This window comes from Lipotes vexillifer, unplaced genomic scaffold, assembly GCF_000442215.2.
Source record: "Lipotes vexillifer unplaced genomic scaffold, Lipotes_vexillifer_v1.1 scaffold219, whole genome shotgun sequence".
NCBI lineage: Eukaryota > Metazoa > Chordata > Mammalia > Artiodactyla > Lipotidae > Lipotes > Lipotes vexillifer.
The window spans coordinates 258,182-271,654 of record NW_006769244.1 but is presented as its reverse complement, the minus strand read 5'-3'; the positions used below and the strand labels follow the sequence as shown (position 1 = coordinate 271,654).

The 13,473-nt window shown below is 38.1% G+C and overlaps 1 protein-coding gene across 3 annotated transcripts in view; it reads left to right on the top strand.

Moving 5' to 3' along the window:
- Positions 1 to 7,960, top strand: part of SCOC (short coiled-coil protein) — an 8,725-nt gene extending 765 nt beyond the window's left edge. Inside the window, exons 2-4 of one of the 3 annotated variants that reach the window (XM_007445529.1) lie at positions 5,615 to 5,691; positions 6,065 to 6,145; positions 7,818 to 7,960. In XM_007445529.1, the coding sequence (XP_007445591.1) occupies positions 5,615 to 5,691; positions 6,065 to 6,145; positions 7,818 to 7,960 (301 nt within the window). Of the gene's footprint in view, positions 1 to 5,614; positions 5,692 to 6,061; positions 6,146 to 7,817 lie in introns of all 3 variants that reach the window. The other 2 variants (XM_007445528.1, XM_007445530.1) reach the window with 2 other exon arrangements.
- The last annotated feature ends 5,513 nt before the right edge of the window (positions 7,961 to 13,473 follow it).

Genomic DNA, 13,473 nt, shown 5'->3' with positions numbered 1-13,473 from the left:
GGAGAAACCAGCATTCCTGAAAGACAGGATTTTCGTTGTGTATCGATTCCAGTACTATGACGTAATAATATTAAGGACAGATGGTGTGCTCTGTTCCCAGCACTGTGCCTGAGAATCCAAAGCTCTGCCTATATATTCCGTGCCTGTACTCATTCATTGATTAAACTCAATATAGCTAGCCACTCTGGGGATCTCATTTCTGATCAAATATTTGGCCAAAAAGTCCCTTAATTTTGTGGAATTTAAAATTGGACTTAACCAGAACAAGTCAGAATTTGAAGGGACTTGAACAAGCCATGTTGAAGGTCGTTGCAGCTTGCAGTGAATGAAATTTACCTTCAGTTTTTTAGATAGTAGAAATAGCAAAGAAATTTGACATCAAGGGTTGCAAAATGTTTTGCAAATTTAGATTAGGGTCATATTAAAGTGTCTTCCATTGCATAATGGAAAAAGCAGGGACTTTATAGTTAGATCTGAGTTCAGATAATTGGTACAGACTTCGGCTGTGAACTCTAAGGCAAGATATGTAGCCTTTCTGAGATACAGGGTCCACGTTTGTAAAGTGCCATGTCCTGTTGATTTGATGAGCTAATATATGTAAAGAATTTAGTACATTAATGTACAGTGACGTTTAGTAGTCTTGCTAGTTCCTTTAGTAAGTAGATGACAGATGATGAAAATCAGTTTTAGATGCAGAAAAGTTGAGAGGTTTAGGTTGGGTGGATATCAGAAAAGTCTCAAAATCTCAGGTCTCTGTTGTGAGCATACTATGATGGAGTGGTGGAAAAAACTAGACTGGGACATTGACTGTATGTAGTCTTGGCTCTGTCTATGTAAGTATTACTGTGATCTTAGGTAGACCATTATCATCTTGGCCTTGGCTTGGTTGTAAAAATGAGGCAAGTGGACCAGGTAATTTTTAAAACTTCTTCTTGTGGCCTGAAGTAGAGCTAAAAGGTAGAAAAGAGAATAGCTAACATTATTGAATAACTACTGTGTATTGTTGCAATCACATATTATATATCTACTCATAGTGTTCTCACAACAAAACTATGAGGTACATACTGTTATTAACCTCATTTTACAGATGAGGAAACAGAGGCTGAGATGTTAATCTTACCTAAGGTTCCAGAGCTTATAAATAGGAGAGCTAGCATTTGAATCCAGGTAACCTAAATCCATGTTCTTAATCACTGTGCTAAACTGCCTCTTATGAAGAGCACGTCATGGTACTGTTACGCATACTAGAAAAGAAAGTAGAGGTGTACTTGGTAAGATGATAGCCTTTGGTCACAGTTGACTGTGAGGTCATGGAAAATGGGTCTATACTAATGCTTGCCACATTTCTGGATCCTTGTTCTTTCCATACTTTTGCTCCCTGGACTTAAATTATCAAAATAACTCTAGATTCTCTTCCACTGACCAAGGCTAGATGAAGATAGGCACTAAATTTTACTGTGATTTTTGAGAAAAGTTTTATGAGATCTGACCTCGGCTTAGGTCAGAGTTGAGGAATCCCAGACAGTCATATATCCATTGCGGAGAGCTAAGGCAGATTTTGGATAAGCTAAGGCAGATTTTGGATAAACAGATCAGCTTTAGCACCCCACATTTATTTCGGTGTTCTTACACTTGAGATACTTTTGTCTGGGTTCTCTCTCTCTCTCTCTCTTTTTTTTTTTTTTTTTTGCGGTACGCGGGCCTCTCACTGTTGTGGCCTCTTCCGTTGCAGAGCACAGGCTCCGGACGCACAGGCTCAGCGGCCATGGCTCATGGGCCCGGCCGCTCCGCGGCACATGAGATCTTCCCAGACCAGGGCACGAACCCGTGTCCCCTGCATCGGCAGGCGGACTCTCAACCACTGCGCCACCAGGGAAGCCCCTGGGTTCTCTCTCTTTTAATGTCAGGTTTGGATTTATGTGTAGGAGCAGAAGGAGTTGAAAATGAACTCCTAAGAGCACTTCTGACACAGCATTGGATTAATATGATAGCAACTATAGATTGAGAAGAAGAATTTTATAGTTGAAAAATTCAATCTTGTGTCGAGTGCATATTATGATGTAGTACTGTGCTAATGTAGGCATTGCAAAGTTTGAGGATTGACCCTATTTTGAAGGAAGTAAAATCCATGGCTAAAATACTTTGACTTAAAGGGCTCAACAAACCTTTTGATCCCATATATAAAATAAATCTGTTTATGACTCTGGATGTCCTGACAGACTTAGAATATATACAGGAGTAGCGTTTTGAGACTGGTCTATTTGATCACATCACAATAAGAAAAAATTGCTACTTGTGTTTTTTTGTTATTGTCATGCAGAGGCAGCTGGTGATACTCTGGTGTTGCACACGGCTACCACATACAGTTGGGCAGGTTTTGCACTGTTCAGCCCTCAGGGCAATCTTACATGGGCTATGATGTGAGTAGTGCTGTCTTGGGTTATGTGGTATATCCTGTAGCACTGTCCTTGCACCCTGCTTTTGTGCTCTTGCTTCCACCCCAATCTGGACGTGTTTTTCTAAGAGTAATTTTCTATTGTTTGGGTTATATGTGGCCAAAATTTCAGAAACTGGCTTCTTTTTCCTTACCTACTACATTGGTCAGCCTGGAACACGTTGCATTTATGGAAGACTTCTGGGTTTAATTTTAGTATTAGACTAAAATACGGGCAAAAGAAGTATAACCCATCCCTATACTAGATCTGATTTCAAAGTTGAGTGCATTGATTTTGTGATTATCTGTTGCTTTGACTTGTGTATCATATCACTCTTCTCAGCTGTCATGAGAGTTCTGTTTCAGGTGTATTCTTAAAAAGACTGGATATTAGAAATCTGGAGCATTTAATATACAGGTTTCCCCCTACTATCTGAAAGTAGAGCATTCCTACCTTTTGTAAGCTGAAATGGCATAAAGTGATGAAGCAATTATCGTAGGACACATCTTGCTAACAGACGCACAAAATAAATACAACACGGATGCTCACAGACACAGGTCAAAGCTGTGGTGGCTTGAGGCTGAGAGTCTGAGTGTAGCTCTCAGGGAAGGAGCTTGGTGTCACTGCTCAGAGTGAGTGCTGCCTCTGTAACACCTTGCTGCAAAACAAACGCTGAATGCTATTTTTGTTTTTTGCCTTTTTTCACGAAAGTGAAAATCCTCATCAGATTTCTTTTGTTTAGCAAAACAGGTACTAATGTAGGTCTTTTATACAAGTGAAGTGGCATAAAGCAAACTTTTAAAAAATGGGGAGGGGCTTCTCTGGTGGCGCAGTGGTTGAGATGCAGGGGACGCGGGTTCGTGCCCCAGTCCGGGAGGATCCCACATGCCGCAGAACGGCTGGGCCTGTGAGCCATGGCCGCTGAGCCTGCGTGTCCGGAGCCTGTGCTCCGCAACGGAAGAGGCCACAGCAGTGAGAGGCCCGCGTACCGCAAAAAAAAAAAAAAAAAATGGGGAATACTTCTCTCATGTAGCAGGGAAGATAGCCAAGTTGAAGTCTGCTGTTGCTGAGTATTCCCAAGATCACTTACTTTTGCTTTTGGCTGTTACCTCTGTCATCCCTCCCAGACAAGTATCAATAGTTGAAGTGGTATGAAAGTGCTCTTCTCTCGGGGAAGGGCCAAATGAAGTTTTCACTGCTAGCACTCTTCCTCTTCAATTATAAAGACACATTGATTGGAGAAGAATAATTTTTGAAGTGTGGTCTTCGAATACTATTATACAAAGCATTTAATGACTTAAAGAATTTTTGAAAAAAATTTCATAATCTATTTGGATTTATGTGTGTGTGTGTGTAGATATATATACACATATACACACATATTTATACAGTTGACCCTTGAACAACGATGATTAGGGGTGCTGACCCTCTGCACGATTGAAAATCCACATATAACTTTACAGTCAGCCTGCCATATACGCAATTCTGCATCTGCACATTGTAGTGTGCAGGTCATGTAGTTCTGTAGTAGTATTTATAGAAAAAAATTTGAGTGTAAGTGGACCCACATAGTTCAAACCCTTGTTCAAGGGTCATCTGTGTGTGTGTGTGCGTGTGTGTGTGTGCGTGTGTGTGTGCGCATGTGTGCGCAACTATACCTATCTAAAACTTTTTCTGAAGTACAAAGAACCTGAGAATTAAAACCAGTGAGGGAGAGTAGCGCTACTGCTGCATAAGTGGGAAGACTTGGGATAGATGTAGTAAGCATTATTTTTAGTGTTACTTCTTTAATACAGCTATGTGTAAAGGAGGTTTAATATCTTTCTTTTTTAGACTGAGTGATATCTTACTTGAGAGGTAGTTTATAGATGTGTACACTGAGCACTCTATTGCCATGTTCATGCCAGCATCTGAAGTGTCATGAGGGAATATACAATACACTGATCACTGTTTTGATTGTGATTCTAGTTCTGGTATGTAGACATCCTTGTTCAATAGGTTTGGGTTCTACTGTTAAGCATATGGAGGCATAACAATGCCTTGGGTATAGTAGGTGCTCAATAAATACTTGTTGAAGGAGTAACAACATTGACTAAGATCTAAGTTGCTTCAATGAGTAAATTAGATTGATTAACAAATCTGTTTTCAGTAATAATCTGGTACATTATTTAATAAATTTTGAGCACATTGCATGTGAAATGAATATTAGCAATAGAGCAGAACATGTTTCACAAGGATTTGGTGCTCTAATATTTTGGAGCCTTTTATGGACACAAGAAAATGTTAATATTTATTTACTCATTTACATCCTAATCTATTTTAACTATAACCAGGAGGTGACAAGTACATATTTTTCATTTAACCCATATTAGTGTTTCAGATAACGAGTATTTTTCTTTTGAATTTTGTTTAAAAAGTGTTAATTGGTATATATGAAACAATTTTAATAATGAAGAATATTTTTAGAGAGATTTGTCTTCCTTGCTGCCATTATCCTTAATGTAAGAGCTTTTTCAATTTGCTGTGTGTTCTTTATCCATACTAAAGGTTTTTCATATAATTTACATCAATAAATATACAATGGCATAAACGTTCTTTCATGTTATTATAGTCATAATTATTTTTAGTAGCCACTTCATTAGAAATGGCAACTATAATCAACCAGGCTCTGAATGGACAGTTTATGTTGTTTCCAATTTACTGGGTTATAAATAAGGTTGAAGTAAAGATTTTTATGGATGTAATTTTTTTCCTTCTTAATTTTCCTTAGGCTAAATTTCCAAGAGTAAAATTACTTTGTAAAAAATATTTAAATGTTTTTATGAATCTTGTTTATTACTGTACTGCTTTCCAAAAATATTGCATTTAAAATTTGTGTTCAATATTTTGTGTTAGTTTTTCCATAACTTTGCTAGCATTGATCTTCTTTTAGAAAAATATTTTACGAAATATACAATACTTATTATGCATTTCTCTGACTACCAAGAAACTCAACATTTTCTCTTATTTACTTAATACTTCGCTTTGTAAACTGTAAATATTCTTTGCTTATTTCCCCACTGGGTATTTATTCTTAGTAAAGCATGTGAAAAGGGTCCTACTGGGTCACTTAATTTTCTTTTGAAAAACAAGCTTATATTTCATTACTCTATGTGTCTGTGTTTCTAACTTTTTCTCATTGCAGACCATTCATCAAGAATTTTCTATCCAAGGCCCAAAAGTTTGTTACCGAAGATGATGAATGCTGACATGGATGGTATGTTCTTCGTTTTCCTTTTTGTATGTTCCTGGTTTTGTGGCGCTTGCATTGCTTTATTAAGCAATAGAAAGATCAGAGAATCGATACTTAGAAGGCTTTGATCTTGGCCAGTGTACTTATTTATAATCCCATCTAGTTCTAGAAAAGATTTAAGGCAACTTCCATTCTTTAACTATGAGATGTTGGCAAAACATTTTACCTTCACCTTGGTGTCCTCATCTGCCATGTGGGATATTACCTTTTATTTTACAGGGCTCTTGTATAAGTCAAGTAAGAATGAATATAAACCATTTTGCAGATCTTTTAAGTGCTATACTGTACAAGTGGTAGCTAATATTAATAGTAAATCTGAACCTTTTCATTACAGCAGTTGATGCTGAAAATCAGGTGGAACTGGAGGAGAAAACACGACTTATTAATCAAGTCTTGGAACTCCAACACACCCTTGAAGGTTAGCTTGCATTTTGTATTTTTCTTGACTAACATCCAGGTAATTGAAATTGTAATTGTAAGCAAATTGCTAAATTTTGTTTGTTGCTGTGCACAGTTTTTAAAAGTATAAATTTCAAAGTCTACTTTGGTTTTTTCCTCTCCTGCCTGTAGCTTTGGCTGGTAATTTCAAAGAACAGATACGTTTCAATAAGGAAGTCAAATAGTGTTCTTATGATTCCCTCTTTAAGGTCTAACATAATGAGCCCCGTTTAAGTCCCTGCATTGTGTTACTAAGTCCACTTTAATAAAGCTTATATGAGTGTAAAATCAGTGTATTAGCCTCAGGGATTATAAGGGAACTGATCTGAGTTTTTTCATTTTCTAAATGTCTTGCATAAAATTAATTCCACCAGTGAAACATCTTTTGGTTTTCAACGAAATTAAGAGGTGGTGGTGGTTTTTTCTGAAAACAGGTTGAGCAGATCATGTCATTTCCAGTGGCTTCCCATCTCACAGTTAATGGAAGCCAGGTTCCTCTCTGTAAGTCTCTCACTTCCCTTTTACCTTTCAGTCCTGTCACATTCCCTAACTGGGACACTTCAACCTCCTTGCTGTTCTCTCAGCAAGCTTCTCCTCAGGGTCTTAGCAGTTGCTGTTCCCCTGTGCTTGAATCTTTTCCCTTAGTCATTTGCATATCTATGTGGCTCATTCCCTTACTTCCTTTAGGTCTCTGGCGAAATTTCCTTAATCAAAATAGCTGTCCCTGACTATACTGTATCACAGGACAACTGCCCTTGGCTTCCTGTGACCCTTACCCTTCTTGCTTTTTCTCCTGACCCCCACCCACCCTAAGCCCCATTAGAATGTCAGCTTGTTACGGGCAGGGACCTTTTTTGTTACTGTTGCCTCTAGAACAGTGCCTGTCTCTTAGAAGGCACCCCAGTAACTTAGTTGCTGAATGACTGAGGTGTGGTATCTTCTTTTTTTAATCATCAAGACCTGCTCTTTTGAATTTCTTGCTAATGTAAAAATACAAAACGATCAATTGCTTGGAAACTGACTGCCTGTATCCAGTATGTGAATTCAGTTATGTTCATCTACTACACTGTCTTAAATATTACTAGTAAAGACATTATGGTTTTATGATGATATGAACTAAAATTCACATTTTAAAAACAGTGTTTTTTTAAATAACCATTTTAAGAGTTAACTATTTAACAAAAATGCTGTTAAAGAATAACAAAGAATACCATTTAGTCTAATGTGAAATCTCTTTTTAGGAATTTTGGCTATTGATTTGCACTCAGTTTGCTTTCTTTACCTTAACTTCTAAAGTAGTCTGAGTTTAAAAACAGAAAATTTAAGGATTGTATTTCTTTTTTTTTTTTTTTTTTCTTGCGTTAGGCGGGCCTCTCACTGTTGTGGCCTCTCCCATTTGCGGAGCACAGGCTCCGGACGCGCAGGCTCAGTGGCCATGGCTCACGGGCCCAGCCGCTCCGCGGCATGTGGGATCCTCCCGAAACGGGGCACGAACCCGCGTCTCCTGCATCGGCAGGCGGACTCTCAAGCACTGCGCCACCAGGGAAGCCCAGGATTGTATTTCTTTTAAAAATGAATCTTAATAAGCATTTTATAACACGGAGTCATTGCCATCATTTTATTGACAATGCACTTTTTTATTTTTCATATAGATCTCTCTGCAAGAGTAGATGCAGTTAAGGAGGAAAATCTGAAGCTAAAATCAGAAAACCAAGTTCTTGGACAATATATAGAAAACCTCATGTCAGCTTCTAGTGTTTTTCAAACAACTGACACAAAAAGCAAAAGAAAATAAGGGATTGATATCCCTTATGTCTTATGGAATTGCTGCTGATCTTTTTTTCTTTAAAACTTGGATAGATTCCAAAAGTTATAGTACTTTTGTTTGTGGCTTCACTGAGTATTTATGAAGATAATGTCAGACCTAAGCAAAATTAAGAGCATAACAGAAGACTTTCATGAGTTTGTGTATTACGTTAGTCTATGAAAATGTGCAAAGGTATTGTAGAGACTTTATAATTAGAAATGCATATATTTATGAAACTTGAAAATGAATGTTATATCAAATTTGCTTTGATTTATAGGTTTAGCATTGTCTTTTATTATAGGCATAGTTAGAGATACAAGAAAATAACCACCGTGTTGTGAAAAAGTGACCAAAATCACGTACTGAATGCACAGCTTTATATACCCTGTCCACCATCGTGTGCCTCTTCTCCATTTGCTTTCTTCCCATTTTCCTTCCCCTAAGGAAAAAATTGGTTTCACATTTGTAAAAAGTAATTTCAGTAGTTAATCATCTAAGAGAGTAGCCCGAACTCTGTTGAAACTTAACCAAAATAAGATATTTTTTCAGTTTAGGGCTTATTTGTTATATTTAGTAATAAGATAGGATAGTTGGTTTCTGTTTAATCAATTGAAAACGGGGGCTATAAAGATGAAGATTTTTCTTTGAAACTGAATTATCGTATTGGGAAGATTTGTTGTTAAAAACTTCCTTTGCACAAAATAATCCACTTGATACCTGAAAAGATGAGCTCTGGTTGTGTGTGTGTTTGAAATAGAAAATTTTGAGGAAAAATAGAAATAGGGTAGGAGAAGTATTCAATACTTGGTAAGTACTTGTAACCAACTCCAAATAGTTTTACTCCAGATTTGTGTTATCTCTGGCACAGATTAGATTTGGGCCAGGGGGAATATATAAGAAAATGGATTAAGTTTGGCTAACCTTATGTAAACCATACCTAGAAGAGAATAAAATTTGGTCTCAGGTTTATTTGCAGTACCCAGATGATCAACTTTGCAAAGTCCCTTAAAAAGTGTATTAGTATCAGAATCATGAATAAAATGGGAGAGTTTTACACGTATACTAATTGATGCTTTCTCAGTATTTTATCTCACTACTTCTCCCAGAATTGTCTGTAAACCCAACTACTGGTTTGCAGAGGTTTAGTCACTTAACACTTTTTTAAAATTTAGTTTGTACATTCCATTTGGTAAAGAAATCAGTATCAGAAGTAATGTTAAAATATTAAATAGGAAAAGAGATCCACTAATATAGTTTATGGTTATTAAATTCAGGCTAATCATGGAATAATCTTAATGTTTGTATTGGTGTTAAGATTTGATGACTTTAGCTGTATGAATATATAATAGTCATACTGCAAACATTTTGCATCCCTTTGTGACCTAATTTTTAAACATTTAAAACTGTGTTGCCATTATGCTTTGCTGTTTAATAAAAAGCTGTTTCAAAAATTGCATGTGTTTTGATATTGTTGCGTAAGTAACTGGGATATATACAGTGGTGCACTGGTGTATCGGGGTTGTTCAAAGCCACAGGATAAGTAGCATATCTTATTTAAGTACCAGTTCCTGGATGTTTAAGGGAATACTATTTTTTTTAACTAATTTATTTGTATTATTTTTGGCTGCATTGGGTCTTCGTTGCTGCATGTGGGCTTTCTCTAGTAGCGGCGAGCGGGGGCTACTCTTCATTGCGGTGCGCGGGCTTATTGCGGTGGCTTCTCTTGGCGCGGAGCACGGGCTCTAGGCGCGCAGGCTTCAGTAGTTGTGGCTCGCGGGCTCTAGAGCGCAGGTTCTGTAGCTGTGGCACATGGGCTTAGTTTCTCCGCGGCATGTGGGATCTTTCAGGACCAGGGCTCGAACCCATGTCCCCTGCATTGGCAGGTGGATTCTCAACCAGTGCGCCACCAGGGAAGTCCGGGGATACTATTCTTATTAAAACAAATATAGGATATTATACCTTAATTTAAAAAATAAAAGCAAAGAATTCAAAGAAAAGGATCCAAGATTGCCAGGGGAAAGATGGTTGTATTTTTTAGGTTAGGCTAAGCTCTTGTAACGAGATTCAGTGGTAAAAAAAACAAGTTTCTCTTCCAACTAATGGTTCTGAGGTGAGCATTGTAAACTAACAAACAGGCTTTGTGAGCTGAGGATTTCTCTACCATTTTCAACCGTGGCTTCCAAGTCACCCTAGTTATCACCATTCTGATTTGCAGAAAAATGCATGGGGTACACATGCAGGGTTTATGGGTTGGGCCTGCCTGGAAATGGCTCATGTCTTCTCACATTCCCAAGGGCGTGGGGATTTAGATGCAAGAGTGGCTGAGAAATGTAGTTGCTGGCTGGAAGCCATATTCCAGCTACGACTTTATTATGGAAGCCGACAGAGGATGAGGGTGGCAGCAGCTTCAGCCACAGCCCTCTCCTCTCGCTATTAAGTATCTGTGCCCAGCCTTCTTCCCACACACACAACGTACTCAACCTCTCCTCATCCAGTTACTGTCTCAGCTCAAGATCCAGGATCTCTGTCAAGGTCTGTCAGTTGTAGATGTGACTCCTAATAGTCTGACCGCCTCTAAACTGATGACAGATTATTTGCTTTGCCCATTTATAATGGTGTAGTGGGGATAGGATACCTAAATAAAAACTCAAAATTTGGACAACGGAATAAAGGGAAACACATCAAAGCAGTTGTGGAATACTCCTGGGAGAGAGACCCTGTGAAGATCCTGTCTCTGATAGTGGACGAAGTTCCTTGATTAGACCCTGACTGTAATCTCTGGCAAGGGACTTCCCTTACCCATTGCTCTCCATGGCTTTCCCCAACTGGAAAGTTATTCCTTGTCCATTCCCCTCATGGGAGTTGTGAAAGCAGTCCAATTCGCGCTGGTGTGAGTCTGCTGCCCATCGTTTGTAGGCCAAGCTCACGTTTCTTGGGCTGTACAGTTCCCTCAAAAACAACCTTGTTGTCCATATGCTTCAGTTCCATAGGCTAGGAATCACAATCAAGCTCTTTTCTAGACCAAATTCTCAAAAGTTTGCTTGCTTTCATTCCTCACAGGACCCTGCCTCTCTTTAACGGAGGCTACTCTGAAACCAACTGAAAATAAGACTGCCCTGGGACTGCAACACCCAGGTATCACTGCAGGGCTGGGTCCCTTTGATTGCCTTAACACTTGGAAGAGAAGTCTTAACTGGCCTTCCCCTTCTACCTCCCACACCTCAAAAATAAAACCATTTTGAACTTTTCCTGCTATTCAGGGTACAGAAGCAATTAGTTTTTCTAATCTTGTGAGGTACCTAATATGTGTGATCCTTCTCTATTCCCTTCCATCTCTGCTTGGACACTGGTAAGTTCCTTCTTGCCGATACCTTGCTAAAAGCATCAAGGAACAGCCAATTCATTTCACATTTTGGCTTATCCAACTGCTGTCCTACAGCTGTTAACTCAAGTGACAAAATGTTACCTGAAATACATGCCCCACCTGCTCATCATATGAATGGTAAACCAGTGCTGTATATTCTGTTTTCATTATGGCAGTATCTTCAGGATGTCATTTCTGTATTAGAAATACAGGTGGTAAACAGTGTGCACAGGGACTGTGCCTAGCTTCTGATCAAGACTCTCTCCTTGACCAAACTTTAACCAGGTTCTTCTGAGCCCTCTTTGTCTAGGCCTCATCTTAGGCCCTGTCTTCAGCCTGCCTAGTCCAGTTTTAGTCCTGCTAAGTGAATCTGATCACTCTGCCTGCCTTCAGCAAGAATCCTGTTAAATCGGCATGGCAAGCACCCTTCTACCCTCGATGTCTCCTCTTAGCAATTTTCCATCCACCAACCCTCCCCCGACCCACTCTGCTCAACGACTATAAATCCCCAGCTGTGTTCGCTGTATCTGGAGTTAAGCCCGTTCTCTCTCCCCTATGGTGATAGTCTTGGCCCTATTGCAATAGTCCTAAATAAAGTCTTCCTTATTGTTTCAACCAGTGTCAGAATACATTTTTAATAGTGATACTTCCTAGTTCTAAATGCTGGTGGAGTGATGACTGGCAGGGACCGCTTTTCCTCAGGGTCTCCCAGTAGAACTTCCCTCAGTACTAACATTAGTATTCCATCCAAAATTTGTCCTCTTTATATTCACTTTGGACTTCACTTATAGCAAGTTAGTACAGCTCACAATCCCTTACCTGGAACTCTTGGGACCAGATATTTCAGAATTTGGAATTTTTCGTTTCATAAAGTATTATGACTCATACACCAGTACAGCTTGGAGCAGCACTTGGAATCAAATACATTAATATTTTTGTAGCAAAATATATGAATTTAATACTAGGTTACGTAAGTAAAGACTACAGATAGCCTGTCAGGGAGGTCAGGTTTGGCTGCCAAATGAGTTTTGGTGTCAAACATGAAAAACTTCAGATTTACAGAGATTTTTGGAATTTGGAATTGTACATGTAACAATAAAACAATTTGTGGAGAAACAACCAAAATCATCTAAGCATGCAGTTCCAACCAGTTTATGATGTCATATTTATATTCCTGATCAAGTCCTTTCTCCAAACGAGAAGTGAAAGGTCAATTATATATTCTAAAATTACTTTATGGTCCAAAACAAAGCAAAATTGATCTTAATTCTTTAGAATGCAGTCTTTCTTTACTTTCCCCAATAATTTCCTTTCCCTATCTTGAGTTAACACCCTCTAGTGGTTGTCATCAGATATTTCTTCAATGCTGATATAATCAAAATTGCCAGCAAAGACCACATATTACTTAGTTGGTGAGACCACTTGTACATCATGAAAGAACAGAGAATGTGACTAAATGAAAGGTTAATAATTGGAAGAATGACTTAATTGCCTCTAGCTACTCCATCCTAAAAACAAGCTACAGTCTATTTCACTTAAATCATAGAGATTAATGGTATTTGAAGATATTTACTATAACGCGGACTTTATGTTGGCTTTAGGACCTAATTTACCATATAATGGAAGGGGTATTGAGGAGTGATGACAGAAGCTAAAGTAATACATTGTAATCAACTGTATAATGTATTTGCCTTGTTTTAAATTTTCTGTTATTATCTACAGATGGCTTATCAAATGTTTAGTCTAAGTAATTAAAACTTGAAATTACTCCAAAATTTTACAAAAGACGTAAAACTCTATTCATAAGAAACAGAAAATATGTGGTAAGATACTATGTTAGGTGTTAAAAGATCATTTAAAAAAAATTATCCTGTTGCCCATTTTCTCTAAAATTACCATTGCTTTTCCATGTATTTGGATCTCCACAAACTCCGAATGCATTCAAAAATACATTTTCTCTCCCATCAACCTGCTTCATCTGACCTGCTTCATCTTAACTCCTCACAGCTGTCATACTATGGAAATGGGAGCTATAATTTGGAAAGAGCTTATCAGAATTTATGTATAAAATGCTACTATTATGTTTAAATAAATCCTTTACATGAGATTTTAGTAGTTATCCAATATCATATGATAT